At 49.8% G+C, this 17,356-nt stretch overlaps 1 protein-coding gene across 1 annotated transcript in view; it reads right to left on the bottom strand.

Moving 5' to 3' along the window:
• The window catches only part of LOC116953166 (LIM/homeobox protein Lhx8-like), a 43,127-nt gene extending 25,987 nt beyond the window's left edge, over positions 1-17,140 (bottom strand). Inside the window, exon 1 of the mRNA XM_032973081.2 lies at positions 15,972-17,140. Coding sequence (XP_032828972.1) covers positions 15,972-16,190 — 219 coding nt within the window. The 5' untranslated portion in view covers positions 16,191-17,140. The remainder of the gene's footprint in view (positions 1-15,971) is intronic.
• Between the last annotated feature and the right edge of the window lie 216 nt (positions 17,141-17,356).

Below are 17,356 nucleotides of genomic sequence, written 5' to 3'. Positions count from 1 at the left end.
TGAGTGTCTAAGCCATGTGAATATCGAGTGAGTGTCTAAGCCATGTAAAAATCGAGTGAGAGTCTAAGCCATGTGAATATCCTATGAGAGTCTAAGCCATGTAAATATCGAGTGAGTGTCTAAGCCATGTAAAAATCGAGTGAGTGTCTAAGCCATGTAAATATCGACTGAGAGTCTAAGCCATGTAAATATCGAGTGAGTGTCTAAGCCATGTAAATATCAAGTAAGTGTCTAAGCCATGTAAATATCGAGTGAGTGTCTAAGCAGTGTAAATATCGAGTGAAAGTCTAAGCCATGTGAATATCGAGTGAGTGTTTAAGCCATGTGAATATCGAGTGAGTGTCTAAGCCGTGTAAATATCGAGTGAGAGTCTAAGCCATGTAAATATCGAGTGAGAGTCTAAGCCATGTAAATATCGAGTGAGTGTCTAAGCCATGTAAATATCAAGTAAGTGTCTAAGCCATGTAAATATCGAGTGAGTGTCTAAGCAGTGTAAATATCGAGTGAAAGTCTAAGCCATGTGAATATCGAGTGAGTGTTTAAGCCATGTGAATATCGAGTGAGTGTCTAAGCCGTGTAAATATCGAGTGAGAGTCTAAGCCATGTAAATATCGAGTGAGAGTCTAAGCCATGTAAATATCGAGTGAGTGTCTAAGCCATGTAAATATCGAGTGAGTGTCTAAGCCATGTAAATATCGAGTGGGAGTCTAAGCCATGTAAATATTGTGTGAGTGTCTAAACCATGTAAATATCGAGTGAGTGTCTAAACCATGTAAATATCTAGTGAGTGTCTAAGCCATATAAATATCGAGTGAGTGTCTAAGCCATGTGAATATCGAGTGAGTGTCTAAGCCATATAAATATCGAGTGAGTGTCTAAACCATGTAAATATCGAGTGAGAGTCTAAGCCGTGTAAATATCTTGTGAGAGTCTAGGCCATGTAAATATCGAGTGAGTGTCTAAGCCATGTAAATATCGAGTGAGTGTCTAAGCCATGTAAATATTTAGTGGGAGTCTAAGCCATGTAAATATCGAGTGAGAGTCTAAGCCGTGTAAATATCGAGTGAGTTTCCAAGCCATGTTAATATCGAGTGAGTGTCTAAGCCATGTAAATATCGAGTGGGAGTCTAAGCCATGTAAATATTGAGTGAGAGTCTAAGCCGTGTAAATATTGAGTGACAGTCTAGGCCATGTGAATATCCAGTGAGAGTCCAAGGCATGTGAATATCGAGTGAGTGTCTAAGCCATGTGACTATCGAGTGAGTGTCGAAGCCATCTAAATATCGAGCGAGTGTCTAAGCCATGGAAATATCGAGTGAGTGTCTAAGCCATATAAATATCGAGTGAGTGTCTAAGCCATGTGAATATCGAATGAGACTCTAAACCATGTGTGTGCTATTTGTGCTTAGCTCGAGACTTGTAGCAATGCAAAATCTTACCTTGGTGATTGTGCTGCTGCTACGTTGCACAAGCACGGTTAACGAATAATTATAATTCGACGCGTTCGTGAACAGCAACACCGTGTGGTCTTAAAATAAACAAATACATGTACAGCATACATAAGAGGCGACGTCTCGGGAGATGACCCTTCGTCACGGCGAACGCGATTTAGATAATACGAAGGACCATTGCCTTTTTTCGAGGGTCGCCCAGACTTTAATGCCCCATCGGCAATGGAATACAGCCCCTCGCTTCTCGATGGCGTACAGCCATCGATTACCGTATCGTGTAAAAGGAACGCACGCGTTGCCAATACATCTGCTCATTCCATAGGTATGTTTCACTTTTCTTCGATAAATAAAGGTGGAGCACTACCTGCGAGGCGACTCTCGCACATCAACAAGACAAAGATCCCCCGTGTAACCTTAACAGACTGTTGGGGCAAGTGCTGTTAGCGGGCAGCGTCTATGGATGCCGGGCACGGCAGGGGTGGGTGGGCAGCACCACTCCAGCACACAAAAGACAAAGATCCCCCGTGTAGCCTTTCATGAATGTTGGCGCAAGTGCTGTTAACGAGCACCCATGAAGGCCGGCACGATACACCACGCCAGGCCGCCTTTGTATTCCCAGTGGTAATGTTACTCATTTAAGGCTGAGTCGACCTAGGGGAGGCCCAGGAACGGTTCAGATACTCGTCACTCGTGTCGGCGACCGTGAGCGGGGAATCGTAGCGCAGCGCGCTACCGCTCATCACGCGCAATCCCACAAGACAAAGACAAAGATAGCCTTAACAGACCGTTGGGGCAAGTGCTGTTAGCGATCAGCGCCACGCCCATACCGCTCCCCACAAAGATCCAAAGATCCCCCATATAGCCTTAACAGACTGTAGGGGCAAGTACTGTTAGCGAGCACCTATGAAGGTCGGAACGGTACACGAGTGGGTGGGTGGCCAGCACCACGCCCGACCGCCTTTGTTTCCCTAGTGGCAATGTTTACACACCGCACCAGCTACTCATTTGAGGCTGAGTCGACCTAGGGGAGGCCCGGGACCGGTTCAGATACTCGTCACTGGTGTTGGCCGTGAGCGGGAATCGAACCCGGGTCGCCAGGTTCATAGCGCAGCGCGCTAACCGCTACACTATCGCTCCACACACACACATGCTTGGCACACGAGATACGCACGCAGTGGTCGTCACGAATGCGCTGGGCGTGTTGGAGCAATGCGAGACGTCGGAACGAGGCTCCCCCGTCCGAGTGAAACCGACTCAAACCTCCTCGTGCTGACATCCGTTCGGGGAGCAGTACGACATCAGTTTCTCGTTGTCTAATTTCTACTTTTGTTTTCATAGGCAAAAATTCGCCGATGTTTGCGTGCCAACGGGTCCCGAGCCATTCTATGTATGACAGCTTTAAAATGGACATCAGTCACAGGGCCGGGATCGTCTGTACATGTATACGCATGCATGCATGCACGCACACACACGCGCACACATACATACACATACGCATAAATGTATAAAGATAAAGATCCCCGTATAGCCTTAACACACTGTTGGGGCAAGTGCTGTTAGCGAACACCTACGAAGGCCTGTACAGCACACGAAGGGGCGGGTGGCAAGCACCACGCCCGGCCGCCTTTGTCTCCCCAGTGGCGATGTTCACTACACACCGCACCAGGTACTCATTTGAGGCTGAGTCGACCTAGGGGAGGCCCGGGACCGGTTCAGATAATCGTCGCTGGGTGTTGGCCGTGAGCGGGAATCGAACTCGGGTCGCCAGGTTCGTAGCGCAACGTAGCGCTAACCGCTACACCACCGCTCCCCACTATACACACACACACGCATACATACATACATTTATGCATACGCACACGCATACAGAAAACACGATGCATGCATACACAGATACATACACACGTGAACACAACATGACAAACATTCCTCGTGGAGCCTACACAGACTGTTGGGGCAAGTATTCTGGTAGCGAGCACCCATAAAAAGCCTGCGCTGCATAGATCAATTCTATGTACAGCAGAATAGAAATGTACAGGATCGTCTGTGTGTGATGCTGTATGTATATATATATTTTACTTCTATTTTGATTGTATCAGCGACCTGGCCCCAAACCACAGCTAAACGAAGTGGCTTATCACCACGTGGACATTCATAGCAGTCGCCAGAGACTCTAAACGCGTGATGCTGATTCTAATTGTGGAGGGGGTTGAAACCCGGAGGACCCGGAGAAAAATCCACGCGAGCACGGGGAGAGAAACACGCAAACTCCAAATACACAGCAGGCGTCAGTATAATGTGTTTAGTATGTGTGTAGCAGATAGCGCTGGGGATATGTGATTGCTTAAGCTTCAATAATTACCGAGTTTGCAAAGCATTATTTGTATTCAAATGTAGTAACAGTTACGCGAATAATTTGGAAAGCCGATAGAGCGCACAAACACGACTACCTCCTTCCAAACACGGTGTACCGTATGGACTCTTTTCAAATATAATGCAGCGCGTGCCTGTTGTGTTGTAATCAGTTGAATACATGCGGATTGAGGCCAGGCACGCGTTATACTCACGACGATAACACCCAACAACAACAACAATGTTTGACTCTATATATATCCGAATCATTCGTGCAGATATCAATGTCACGTCGCTGCTGTAGAGTTCGTAACGCGCGGGCGTGGGAATCCGCAGGCGCGTGGCAAAAGGGCAGCCAGAGCAGGCGGCGACCGACCACTGCCCGCGCTCTGCCGTCCTATCGTTGCGACGTCTTGGTCAACTCAATGCGCCCGTCCGAGTATTTGCACGCGCGTATCTGAACGTCGCACGAGTCACCCAGGCACTCGATGCGATGTGCTTCGATTGTGGTCACGGGCCCAGGTCACAGAGCCGTGGGGTGTGGAACGACGCAGACTCAACGCTCGATTCACAGTCGCGAAGGAGGAGGAGGCGGCATCGATGATTCACCACTCCGCCCCTACTCCTGTCGGCAATCCGCTCTGGCTCAACCGCCTGGGTGTACATCTACAGCCGTTGCACGACGGTCAACATCAGCCATGCTAAGCAGAAGGCGGAGACCCGCAGACTCACACACACACAGACCCGTAGACTCACACACAGAGAGACCCGTAGACTCACACACAGAGAGACCCGTAGACTCACACACACACAGACCCGTAGACTCACACACAGAGAGACCCGTAGACTCACACACAGAGAGACCCGTAGACTCACACACAGAGAGACCCGTAGACTCACACACAGAGAGACCCGTAGACTCACACATAGAGAGTCCCTTAGACTCACACACAGACCCGTAGACTCACACACAGAGAGACCCGTAGACTCACACACAGAGAGACCCGTAGACTCACACACAGAGAGACCCGTAGACTCACACACACACAGACCCGTAGACTCACACACAGAGAAACCCGTAGACTCACACACAGAGAGACCCGTAGACTCACACACAGACCCGTAGACTCACACATAGAGAGACCCTTAGACTCACACACAGACCCGTAGACTCACACACAGAGAGCCCGTAGACTCACACACAGAGAGACCTGTAGACTCACACACAGAGAGACCCGTAGACTCACACACGGAGAGACCCGTAGACTCACACACAGAGAGACCCGTAGACTCACACACAGAGAGACCCGTAGACTCACACACAGACCCGTAGACTCACACATAGAGAGCCCCTTAGACTCACACACAGACCCGTAGACTCACACACAGAGAGACCCGTAGACTCACACACAGAGAGACCCGTAGACTCACACACAGAGAGACCCGTAGACTCACACACACAGACCCGTAGACTCACATACAGAGAGACCCGTAGACTCACACACACAGACCCGTAGACTCACACACAGAGAGGCCCGTAGACTCACACACGGAGAGTACCGTAGACTCACACACAGAGAGACCCGTAGACTCACACACAGACCCGTAGACTCACACATAGAGAGACCCTTAGACTCACACACAGACCCGTAGACTCACACACAGAGAGACCCGTAGACTCACACACAGAGAGACCTGTAGACTCACACACAGAGAGACCTGTAGACTCACACACAGAGAGACCCGTAGGCTCACACACGGAGAGACCGTTAGACTCACACACAAGGAGGCCCGTAGACTCACACACAAGGAGGCCCGTAGACTCACACACAGAGAGACCCGTAGACTCACACACAGAGAGACCCGTAGACTCACACACAGAGAGACCCGTAGACTCACACACAGGGAGACCCTTAGACTCACACACAGAGAGACCCGTAGACTCACACACAGAGAGACCCGTAGACTCACACACAGAGAGACCCGTCGACTCACGTAGAGACAGCAGAGACTCACGTAGAGAGCCACAGATGCGCACAGAGATATATAAGATTCACACTGAAACCCATAGACTCGCATAGAACCCCATGTACTCACACATATCTATCGATTATCGGCATTCAAAACTCATTCCGTTAGAACTGCTTTGTTTGTCCCGTTTGTTGTCCTTCCCCCGCACCTCCAATCAGCACGGTTTGCTACGTACGGTGCGAAAGAAGTTCAACACACAGCACGTACATTCAAATACAGAATACATAACACTTCCATTGAGACCCATAGACTCACACAGATACCCTACTGTATATATATTCAGATACGGAACTGTGCACGGACATAGAGACCCAAAATACGAGCATAGAGATCTATAGGGAGGAGGCATCACCACAGCGATGCACGACAACTCGCGACGCGATTGTCTGGCTCGACCACCTTGGTGTCAAATGCCAACCGTAGGTCGACATGAACATCGGCAGCCGTGTGATTGGATACTTCTCGTTCAGTGTCGTCTGTTTACCGGTGTGAATTCACCTTGGGGCAAGAAGAGCCCACAAGTGATGTCATCACATCTACCGCCTCGATTCAAGGAGCGAAACAGGTGGACTTCTGCACAAATCTGGCTGGCGCCTGATGATGCTGGCTGTAATTATTGGCGAAGCGTCGTACTCAGATGGTAAATGTTGTTGCTTTGCTCTCCAACACACCGGTGTGCTGTACTAATAAGGAATTGGCCACGTTCTGGTTACGTGACAGCGCTTACTAATTGGCTGTGTCGGGTGGTGGCCGGCTTAATGACACATTTATATATTTACGCGATCGAACCCAAAAAAAACCTCTATTATGGATGATATTGGTCGCGAAAGCCTCCTACGTGTTAAACCGAGTGACTCCGCATGTGTGTGGAAAGCTTCAATTGTATCTCGGGACACGTTTTCAAGAGAGTCCCGCCTTGTCTGTGTGGCCACTTTCCTAGAGATGTGTGTGTGTGTGTTGTTAGTTTTGTTTACACGTTACAATAATCCGGAGTAAACATAAACAGTCACGGAGACGGGCGGATGACGCTCAAACATCTGAAGAAAATAAAAAAAACATAGACCGGCTAACCTACTTGCTGTACTGGCCACCAATGTTCCTCTGACATGAGGGGTGGGGGGGGGGAGTCTCACGATCACGATGACTGACCGACCTCTAGACCACTGCGTTACGAGGAGCGGACGGGTCGCTCATAGGTCAAAGCACCGAGGGCCTAGGTTCGAATCCCAGACACGTGGTGGCGAACTTGACGGTCTCAGCCCAGTCGCAAAAGAACGCACGCAAAACACCGGCACATTTTACATTTCGCTTCCGCGACGAACCGCTGCTGTCACGCGACCCTAATGTGCGTGGAGCCCGAGGTCTGTTGAAGAACAAATCATCTGAGATGTAGCTCTGTGATATCCGCTTCCGCGGACCATTCCCTAACACGAGAGACCCGAAAGGCAAACGCCTGTACGGTGACCGTGACGCAACAGCACAATTGGGGATAACAGAAGGACTCAGATGGTAAACAGATCGACAGACATTTCCGTAACACCCCTTGTTACGAAATAGCATTACGGCGTAGCGCAGTCTGCAGATAGAGACAAAACTTCCCCGTACAGTCTATTACCATACTGTCGGGGGGGGGGGGACACGGTACACAATGGGTGAGGGTCAGCACCACGCCCGGCCGCATTTGTCTCCCCAGATAACTCGCTTAAAGCTGAGTCGACCGAGGCGAGGCTCGGGAGCGCCTCGATTATTTGTGACGGTGTTGACCGGCGAGCGGGAATCGAACTCGGCTAATAAAAACGGCGGGTTCGTAGTGCAGAGCGCTCACAGCCACAGCCGGGCCGCTCCCCATAAATCAACAAACGCGCACGAAGCGACGTGGGAAAGTTCTGCGGCCTGACAGAGGCGCGGTGCCTACAGTGGTGAGAGGTTCAGTCAAAAAAAATAAGTGCATTGCTTTTATTAAGAATAACTGACAACCGAACTATTTATTTTTGCGGAAAAAAATTGAGTCGGTGTCTGTTGAAAATACAGAAGGCGGACAAACAGCAACAGCGAGAGAAAAAAAAACGGGGAATACAAAAAAATTCAGAAAAATCGAGACCCGTGGACTACTCACACGGAAATCTATAGGTCGAGATACAGAATTGTACACTCGCATAGAGACCCATGGACGCACATACATATCTCCACGTGAAGGAGGAGGCATCATCACTACTCCTGACGCAATCCGCTAGCTCAGTGGTCGGCAACCAATATCACAAGAGGCGGGCATTTTTCTTTCGAATTCCGTGAAAAAAATCCCCCTCTCAATATTCCAAAAGCCGCCGATGAACTGCGGTGGTGTCTACGAGACGGTGTCGGTCCTTCAATGAGCAAAGTCACGAAGCAGCAGCAGCAGCAGTCCCTAGTGAGCCTACACGTGGCTTCGCAGACGCGGAGTTGCCGATCCCCTGGCTCCAGCTGAGCCACCTCGGTGTGGAGTTAAAGCCGCAGCTCTCTCCACACGAACATCGGCCAGCCAGCCATGTGAAAGAATCATAATTAATTATCGGCGAGCATCGTTTGTAGATGCCCTCCCCTCCCCCAGTGCCGGATGATCCCAGTAACACAAGTAGCTGCATATGTAGTAGTTACATATGTAGCTACTTGTGTTACGGACCCCGCACTTTCAAGAGCCCCGCGCTAAATGCTTTCAAGCTATCAATTCCGGTTCAGTAATGCCGCACTTTCTCTATTACTATAGTACTATAACGCCTTCAACTTTTACGGACGACTGGGTGTTTAAGGTTAGCGATTTGTCGTATTATCTGGATATATAGCAATGGGAAAAAAAACACAATTACTTTACTATGCAAGTAAAAAAATGCGTGTTTAAAAGTTTTTTTTTTTATTTAGGGGCCCTTTATAAGATATGCTACAGGCCCCATACTAGTTTCATCCGGCACTGCCCCCCCCGATGCGAATTCATCTCTGCTTTGGACGTCGATTCGTTCTTTGGCCTGGGCCATCGGTGATAGCTTCTCTCGTCTGGGAGAGACGCAGCCGTGTTGGCACCAAACATCGAATATTCGAAGCCTTTTCCCTGCGTCTTTTTCTGACTTTCGTCCCACGGTCCCAGGCTGCACACGTGGGGGGTGGGGAGGGGGGGGGGGGTCACCTTGGCAATTGCGGCACCTAAACTCTGGAGCTCGTCGCCCTTCGAGATCAGGGGACTCGACTAAAGACGTCTCCGTTTAAAGCGGCGTTCTCTCTCGTTATTCTCAAACCGTCTTTCTCACTTCGTCTTTACATTGTTCTTGATAGCTATTGTGTACCTTGCCATGCGTAGCACCCTGAGAACGGTTGTTTAAGGGCTCGCTAACAGCACTTGCCCCAACAGTCTGTTCCAGGCTATACAGGAGACTTTGTCTTTGTACTGCGAGTGTGTGAGAATGGCGTGTTGTACATAGATATATATGTAAAATATATGTACGTGTGTGTGTGTGCATGTGTGTATATCGCACCTTCATTTGTGCTCGCGAACGGCACTCGCCCCTACAGTTTGTTAAGGCTATAGGGGGGATCTTTGTCTTTTGTATTACATGTTTAAGCATTAGCGTGTGTGTGTGTGTACGTGCGGTGGATAGCGCTCTACGCGACGAACCCGGCGACCGGAGTTCGATTCCTGCTCACGGCCAACACCAGTGACGATTAATTATTTGAACCCATCTTGGGCCTCCCTTAGGTCGACTCATTCTCAAATGAGTACCTGGTTCGGTGTGTATAAACATCGCCACCGGGGAGACAAAGGCGGCCGGGCGTGGTGCACATGGCCTGGCACAAGCGTCGTGGTGATGTCACCGCCACTTAGTGGCGAATGGCGGTTGTTGTTGTATATGCGTGCCTGTGTGTGTGTGTACCGTTTGTATTTTAATACGTGTGTGTTAATGTATATATGAGAATGTGAATGCGTGTGAGTGTAACTATGTGTGTTATCGGTGTGTATATATGTGTGAGTTCACAGCTGTATGTACTAATGTGTGGTGAGTAATATTGTAGTGATTAGCGCGCTGCGCTACGAACCCGACGGCCCAGTGACGATTATCTAAATCTGTACCTGGGCCTCCCCTAGGTCGACTCAGCCTAAAATGAGTACCTGGTGCGATGTGTAAAAGCATTGCCACTAGGGAGACAAAGGCGGCCGTTCGTGGTGCTGGCCACCCACCCCCTTGTGTGCAGTTCTGGTCTTCATAGGTGCTCGCTAACAGCACTTGCCCCAACAGTCTGTCAAGGCTACACGGGGGGTCTTTGTCTTTGGTTTGGAGCTGTGGTGTTGTGAATATCGCGCTGCGCTACGAACTCGGCGACCCGATTTCGATTCCCGCTCACGGCGAACATCGGAGACGAAAATCCGAACCGGTTACCTCGTGCAATGCGTAACCAGCACCACCAGGGAAACAAAGGCGGCCGGGCGTGGTGATTGCCACAGCATCGCGTGCCATATTTTATCACTAACAGTACACACTGACCCAATAATATGTTAAGGCTATAGCGGAGATATTTGTATATATTGTATATATGTGTGTGAATAATTGTACGTGCGCGCCCTGGGCTAGTGGCGTAAATTCCACATTCCCATGGCGAGAACCGGTGTGTCCGTACGATATTGGCTGGCGAGACAGATTCGCTTCCTGAAGCTTGAGCAGGTGTTCGATGTTTGCTGTTATAATTCGCGCACTTGCTCATAGAACATCGAGTCAAAAACGCCAAGCCCTTCAAAATAAAACGTACTATACAATAGACGACGCTTCGGGCAATGCCCATCCTTCACAGCACATAGGCCAGAGAGGTATAGGGTGCTGTGAAGAAGGGGCCGTTGCGCGAAACGTCATCTATTATATATAATTTTTTTAAAGGTCACACTCTGTGTTTGTGGATGAATGTGAGTTGTTGTTGTTGTTGTTGTTGAATTGTGGTGACGCAGCAGTAGCAGCAGCAGCAGCAACGTCCCCACGAGTTCCTGCAGCGCCTCGTGTTGAGAGTATTCGCTACAGCGAACTCTATGGGGGTATTTTCGCCTACTCATGCTCGTCTCGGATAGAGGTCGGAGCACCCACACCTTGATCTCACCGCGTGTGGAACCGCAGGCGCGCTGGGGGGATCGAGTGAACTTCATACAAATACATCTGCGCCATTGCTTTCACTGCCGCGCCGGAAATTGGATGGATTTGCAAGTCCACAGTGCGAACCATTCATCACGCCGGAGCGGCAGCACCTTCTTGCGCTTCGTAATAAACGTTATTTAAATTATAGTACGAAACTAAACAATACTTATTTTATACTCTGTGGTTCTTTAGGTAAAGTCGGCTGTGCCTGGCCTACGTGAGTATGGATTCCTGTAGTCACGAAAGCTTCAAATAAATAATTGTATTATTTTACCAGGTAGGACCCACTGAGTGGGTCACAAATGATAGCTCAGCGAAGTGGCTTATCACGTGGACATTTATTGCAGCCATATACTCTAAACGCGTGATGTTGATTCTAAATGTGGAGGGAAAAACCGAAAGACCCGGACAAAAATCCGCGCGACTACAGGGAGAGAAAGACACGCAAACTCCAAATGTACAGCAGGCGTTAGGGTCGGGAACGAACCCACGACTTCCTGTATACCAGGCGAGGTACTTAACATCTCACCACCGAGGTACCATTGTTACACCACAGCATCCGAATGGACGGCAGGCCGGCCGGCCTGCGGTACAGACCGATCAATGAGGTGATACTGCGATGTTGATCAGCCGTGATGCTGATTGACCGATGAGACATTGAGTTAATCGCCATTCCTCGTGGTGCTTTGACACGGCGAACATTGACAGACGTAAAGCCATGCAAGCGCCCTCGGCGACTATTAATCACCAGCAACTGCTGTACACGTGGCAGGCGCACCACAAGAAGCGGAGTAAGTAGAGTCACAATAAATATCTTTGTTAAGACTAGAAAAATCCGATGATCTATAAAGCTCTATTTCACAGATATCCAGTCAATGGTGTAATGGATGGGGGGGGGGGGGAGATGAACGAATGGCAAAGGGAAGAGAGAAGAGAACACGTGGGTAATTTTGGGGAAAAGGATTGGAACGTAACGGAGAAACGGGAGACAAGGGTCAGGAGAGATGAGAGGCAGTGGCTACACAGGTGCATCGACCGTCCTGCACGGAGCGTCGTCTGTTTTCACAGGGGGCGGGGTTGGGGGAGAGGGGAGGAGCTCACAGTGGGGGTGGGGGGGGCAAATATAAGTGACGCGATTTCCTGGAGGATTGAGCTGAATTCAGAGAGATGCGATGGTATGCATCGATTGTGAGTCAGTCGCGTGTCTGCGCACATTCTAACAATTTACAACTTCTCCGGAAACCTCGGCACAGATGCATCAAGGCATCTCCTGTAATTATCACACACTTACACAACATTGATCATTCTACAGCACCGTACGTGTAATTAAGTAATCCATTTTTCATTACTTAATAAATTCGTACCAAGTGCAGTCTACAACTTTCATTGAACGCTCCCTCTGCTCTCTCCACGTATGTGCTCTGAAACATGTCCATTGGCCGAAACGTCGCCTATTATTTTGTTTACCCTTTTAATGCTACATTGTTGTTAACGAAAAGTGAGTTGTGCGTATTCATCAATTGCGTGTGACTGACTCGGCATTGTCTGCCCCCCCCTGATTGAGTGGACATCTGGACATCTGTGATTTTGTTTTACTGGACATCTGTGAAATAAAACTTTATAGCTCATCGGATTCCTCCACTACAAATAAATATTCTGAGTCTGAGTGTGCACGTTTTCAGCGCAAGTTATAGATTGTTATTCTTAGTTTTTTCAGGTAAAGTCACGTTGAAGGGAAACAACAAAATAATAAAATATATATATTTTAATATTTTATCATATAATTTTTTTTATAAAATATATAAGATAATATATAATATAATATATAAAATATATATATATTTCATTATTTTTTTGTTGTTTCCCTTCAACGTGACTTTACCGAAAAAACTAAGAATATGAATTACTGCAGTCACGAAAGCTTTAAATCAAAATTTATAGATTGTTGTTTTTTTTTATCCCTTCGTGTACGCGTGCCACGTGTCCGCATCGCGCTCACGTCACGTGGCACTGGACACCCTCGATCGACTCCGTCGTTAACGAGATGTCCTCCCAGCGCAAGGGGCGACTGTCCAGGTTGCGCAGGGAACTATGGGATAGGGGGGGGTGGCAGCCGCTCGATTACGGTGGGGGTTGGACAGCCCCCCCCCCCCCCCATGTAGTCCCTTGCACCAGGGTCCATGCAAACCACGCATCCCCGCGCCTCCGATTAGCACAGTTGGCTACGTACGGTGCGAAAGAAGTTCAACACACAGCTCATACACATACATACACACATAGGCACATACTGTGTGAATGCGAAATCTAGAGCGGCGGTCGCGTCCAGAAGAGCCGTGGCAGCCGTAGCGGCAGCCGACCCAATGTGTTCGCGATACCAGGGTTACTGCTGTTTACATGGGCGCGACACACCCGCGAGTTACGCACAATTCGCTACCATTGACCCAACGCGAACACCAGGCTAAGCCCAGCGGTTAGAGGTAGGCGTCAGTGCTGTGATAATATAATTGTATGTGAATATATATACACACGCGTATTTATCTCTTTAATGAGTATAATTTCTCCCGGATAACCCCCAAAATGATTTGTGGGACATCTCGTTAGCAAGGGGTATCCGCGATAACGTGAAACAGACGCGAATAGCAACACACGTAATGGCACGTGTAGACACACACATGCGCGTGCGTAAGAACCATTCGCGAGCACCTATTAAGGCATGCCATGTCGACACGAGTCTGCACGCATCCCCCGAATCTGTCCTCCCCAGCGCGAGTGTTAACGTCACCCGTACCAGGTACTCATTTAAGGCTGAGTCGATCTAGGGACAGCGCGTGACAGATTTAGACACCGCTTTCATACATACCGTACATGTACATTACACAGTCACGTGAACACGTTCACATACGCAAATACAACAACACAAAGACAAAGACCATCCGCATAGCCTTCACATGTCTTGTGGAGTAAGTGCTGTTTTCTGAGCAGCTGTTAAAGGCACGAGGGAGTGGTATGTCCCATCACGGCCGCCTTTGTTTCCCCAATGTTTAAACACCGCCCCAGGTAGGCCTTTTTTATTTCAGGCCGAATCTACCAGCATTGGTTTTGATGTCACTAGCCACTGATGTTGCACCTTCGATTAGCGTGGCTGGCTACGTACGGTGCGAAAGAAGTCCAACGTTCACCCATGTTAGGCGTGTTGGGGAATCGAACCACCTTCGCCACATTCATAGCGCACACCATTAGCCATATGCGTATACAAATACAGCGATGTGCCGACTTACGTCTCCTCTTTACGTCGTTCCACAACTAAGTCGTCTCTTTATTATTAACACCGCTGTCTGATTTGCGTCGCCTCCACACCCCACGCTCACGTCGCTGACAGCATCGTCTGCCCTTTTCCTCGTTATCCGTCGCCTCTCAGCCTTCGCCTCCGCTACCCACTGCCCTGTACACGAACCACTCTGCGTCGCGCGTAAAGAAATGTAGCGGTCTGTAGAGTGCAACATATTCATGATACGGGTTTTTTTTGGGGGGGGGGGGGGGTGGTTAGTGCGCGTAAATATGTGTGTCGTTAAACCCGCCACCACCCGACACAGCCAACTAGTAAGGGTTGTCACGTAAACAGAACGTGCCAATTCGTCACCAGTACAGCACTAACCGGTGTGTTGGAGAGCAAAGCCACAACATTTACAATCTTGAGTACGACGTTTCGCCAGTGATTACAACTAGCTCCATCAGGCGACAGCCAGATGTGTGAATAGAAACGCAAAGGCCACGTTCTGTTTACGTGACAAACCTTACTAATTGTCTGTGTCGGGTGGTGGCGGGTTTAACGACACATTTATATATTTACGCGATCTAACCCCCAAAATAAACCTGTATCATGGATGATATTGGTCGCGAAAGCCTTCGCGTTAAACAGTACAACATATAATTAACGTGCAGGGTTTTGATGGGTTTTTGTTATACCCTGTATAATTTGTATTAAAGTTTACTGCTGTACGCTCGTGCTCAGTACAGTATAGTTTATTTTAGTAATTTAATGTAACGTTGTGGGTTACGTCTAGGATGATGATGATGCGCGCACTCACACAGCTTCGCTGCCGCCGCTGATCTCGTGACGTGCAGACTGCCGCGAGCTTTGATTTGACGACGTTTAGATAATCCGTCGTACAGCGTCGCATCCTCCGATGTAAACACCATGGGTATTACAGCACAGACAATCAGCGGTCACATTTCGTATTTTCTTCTCTCCAAAATTGAAGCAAAGCCCCGCATAGTACAACCTGGCAAGGAGCCTCCTGAGACTCAGTGAGTCGTGAGACTCAGCGAGGCTATGCTGAGCGAGCGAGCGTATTACTCAACACACAAAGGTTGCCCACCCCCCCTACATAGCCTCTAACAAACTGTTGCAGAAAGTTGATCTGGTCGAGCATGGCACGCGAGCGCTGCGGGGGCGGGATTGGTGGCCAGCACCACGCGCGGCCGCCTTTGTCTCCCCCACTGCTGATATTTACTCACGGCACCAAGTACTCGTTAAAGGCTAAGTCGACCTAGCGGGAGACCCGAGGACTGGATGATATATTCGCCACTGGATCATGTATTCGATCGTATATAGGACATGCGTTCGCGTACGTAAATAAATACGCACATGCAAACAAAACACTATATACACACACACACGAATACAACATGACAAAGATCCCCCGTGTAGCCTACACAGACTGTTGGGGCAGGTGCTGCTAGCGAGCACCTGTGAATGCCAGCGCTGCACGCGAGGTCAGCGTGTGGGTGACCAACACCACACCCGACCGCCTTTGTCTCCGCAGTGCCGATGTAATGTACACACCGCACCGCGGGTGCCCATTCGAGGCTGAGTCGACCTAGGTGTGGGAGAGGCTCAGGACCGGTGCGGATAATCGTCACCGACGCTGACCGCGAGTCGAACTCGGCTCCCGCCGGAGTCGTGGCGCGAGGCGAGTCGCGCTCAACTCACCATGACGCCCCTGTGGCTCCGCGCGGACCTCACCCTGAGCTTCCTCAGCGTCATTGAGTCTCGGGGGTCGTGCGCTGAGCCGTGGCTCATGACACCGGGTGCCGAGAAGTCCCCGCGAGGATGCCGCGCCTCCTCGCCACGCGGGGACGCGGGCGATGAAGACGACGTCGACGACGCCGAAGACGACGACGTCGAGCGGAGGACGCCCACGACTCGCATTCAACTCTCACGCGCGCATCCACCGCCAATGGATCACCCAGCCGCTGTCGACGGCGGTCTTACAACTCGACGGGAAGAAAACAAAAGTTTGACTGGCTGGCTGGCTGGCTGGCTAGGCACGACTGGTCACGTCCAGATAATGTGCGCGTCGCGAGTTAACGAAGCAAACTTAACGGCGCAAAAACAAAAAACCCCACTCTCAACCTTGGCCTGAAAGTTAAATATATTGGCGACGTTTCGGGCAATGGCCCCTGTTCAAAGCACTGTCGATGATGAGGTCTGCGCTCTGCGATAGCACGTGTCGGTGGCGGGCACGTATCTATATATACAGTATACGTGTGTGTGTGTGCGTGTCTGTATGACAGGCGCATACACCTGCCCGCACTCGAGATTTGCAGCTCGCAGGGCCAGGCAGCTTGTGCAGAGAATGTGAGCAATTTGTATTTATATATATACACGAGCAGAGCGAGCGATCGCGGGTGCACCGGGCACTTGACAGAAAATTGAGGCGTAATTTGTCAGTCACTGCTCATTCTGCCCGTTTGTCGCGGCCGCTTTTGGCAAAGTCCTCCAGTTAATCGCCTGCTCTTGTGCGGCACCGATCGAGCAGCGAGAGAGAGAGAGAGAGGACAGAGACACAGACTCGCAGAGACACCCGCAGAGGATGAACAGAGGACCAACCCTCATTCCTTCCTCCCTCCTCCCCCTCCTTCTCCGATCTCACAATCTACCCCGCTCCCCCGTCCGCAATGAATTGCAATCGCCACCACCGCTACCCCCTCTCTCCTCCACGCCAACAAAACAAAAAAAGATCCCGCGCGGCGCTGGTAACAGTCAATTAGAAGCGGCAATCAAGGCGAGGAACGACTCGTTAATAACAGTTATTATTAAGACTGCCCAGCGCGGGTTGGTTAAATCTCTGCGCGCGCTGGGGTTGCGGCATCGGGAGAGACAGAGACGGAGAGAGAGACAGATACAGAGAGAGAGAGAGACAGAGAGACAGAGAGAGAGACAGAGAGATTGACAGAGAGAGACAGAGAGGGAGACAGAGAGAGACAGAGAGAGAAACAGAGAGAGAGACAGAGAGAGAGACAGAGAGAGAGACAGAGAGAGAGAGAGAGAGAAGAGAGAGAGAGACAGAGAGAGAGAGACAGAGAGAGACAGAG

This window comes from Petromyzon marinus, chromosome 50, assembly GCF_048934315.1.
Source record: "Petromyzon marinus isolate PM22_M1 ecotype Great Lakes invasive population chromosome 50, UKy_Petmar_22M1.pri1.0, whole genome shotgun sequence".
Classification (NCBI taxonomy): Eukaryota; Metazoa; Chordata; class Hyperoartia; order Petromyzontiformes; family Petromyzontidae; genus Petromyzon; species Petromyzon marinus.
This window is presented reverse-complemented; position numbering and strand designations above follow the sequence as displayed.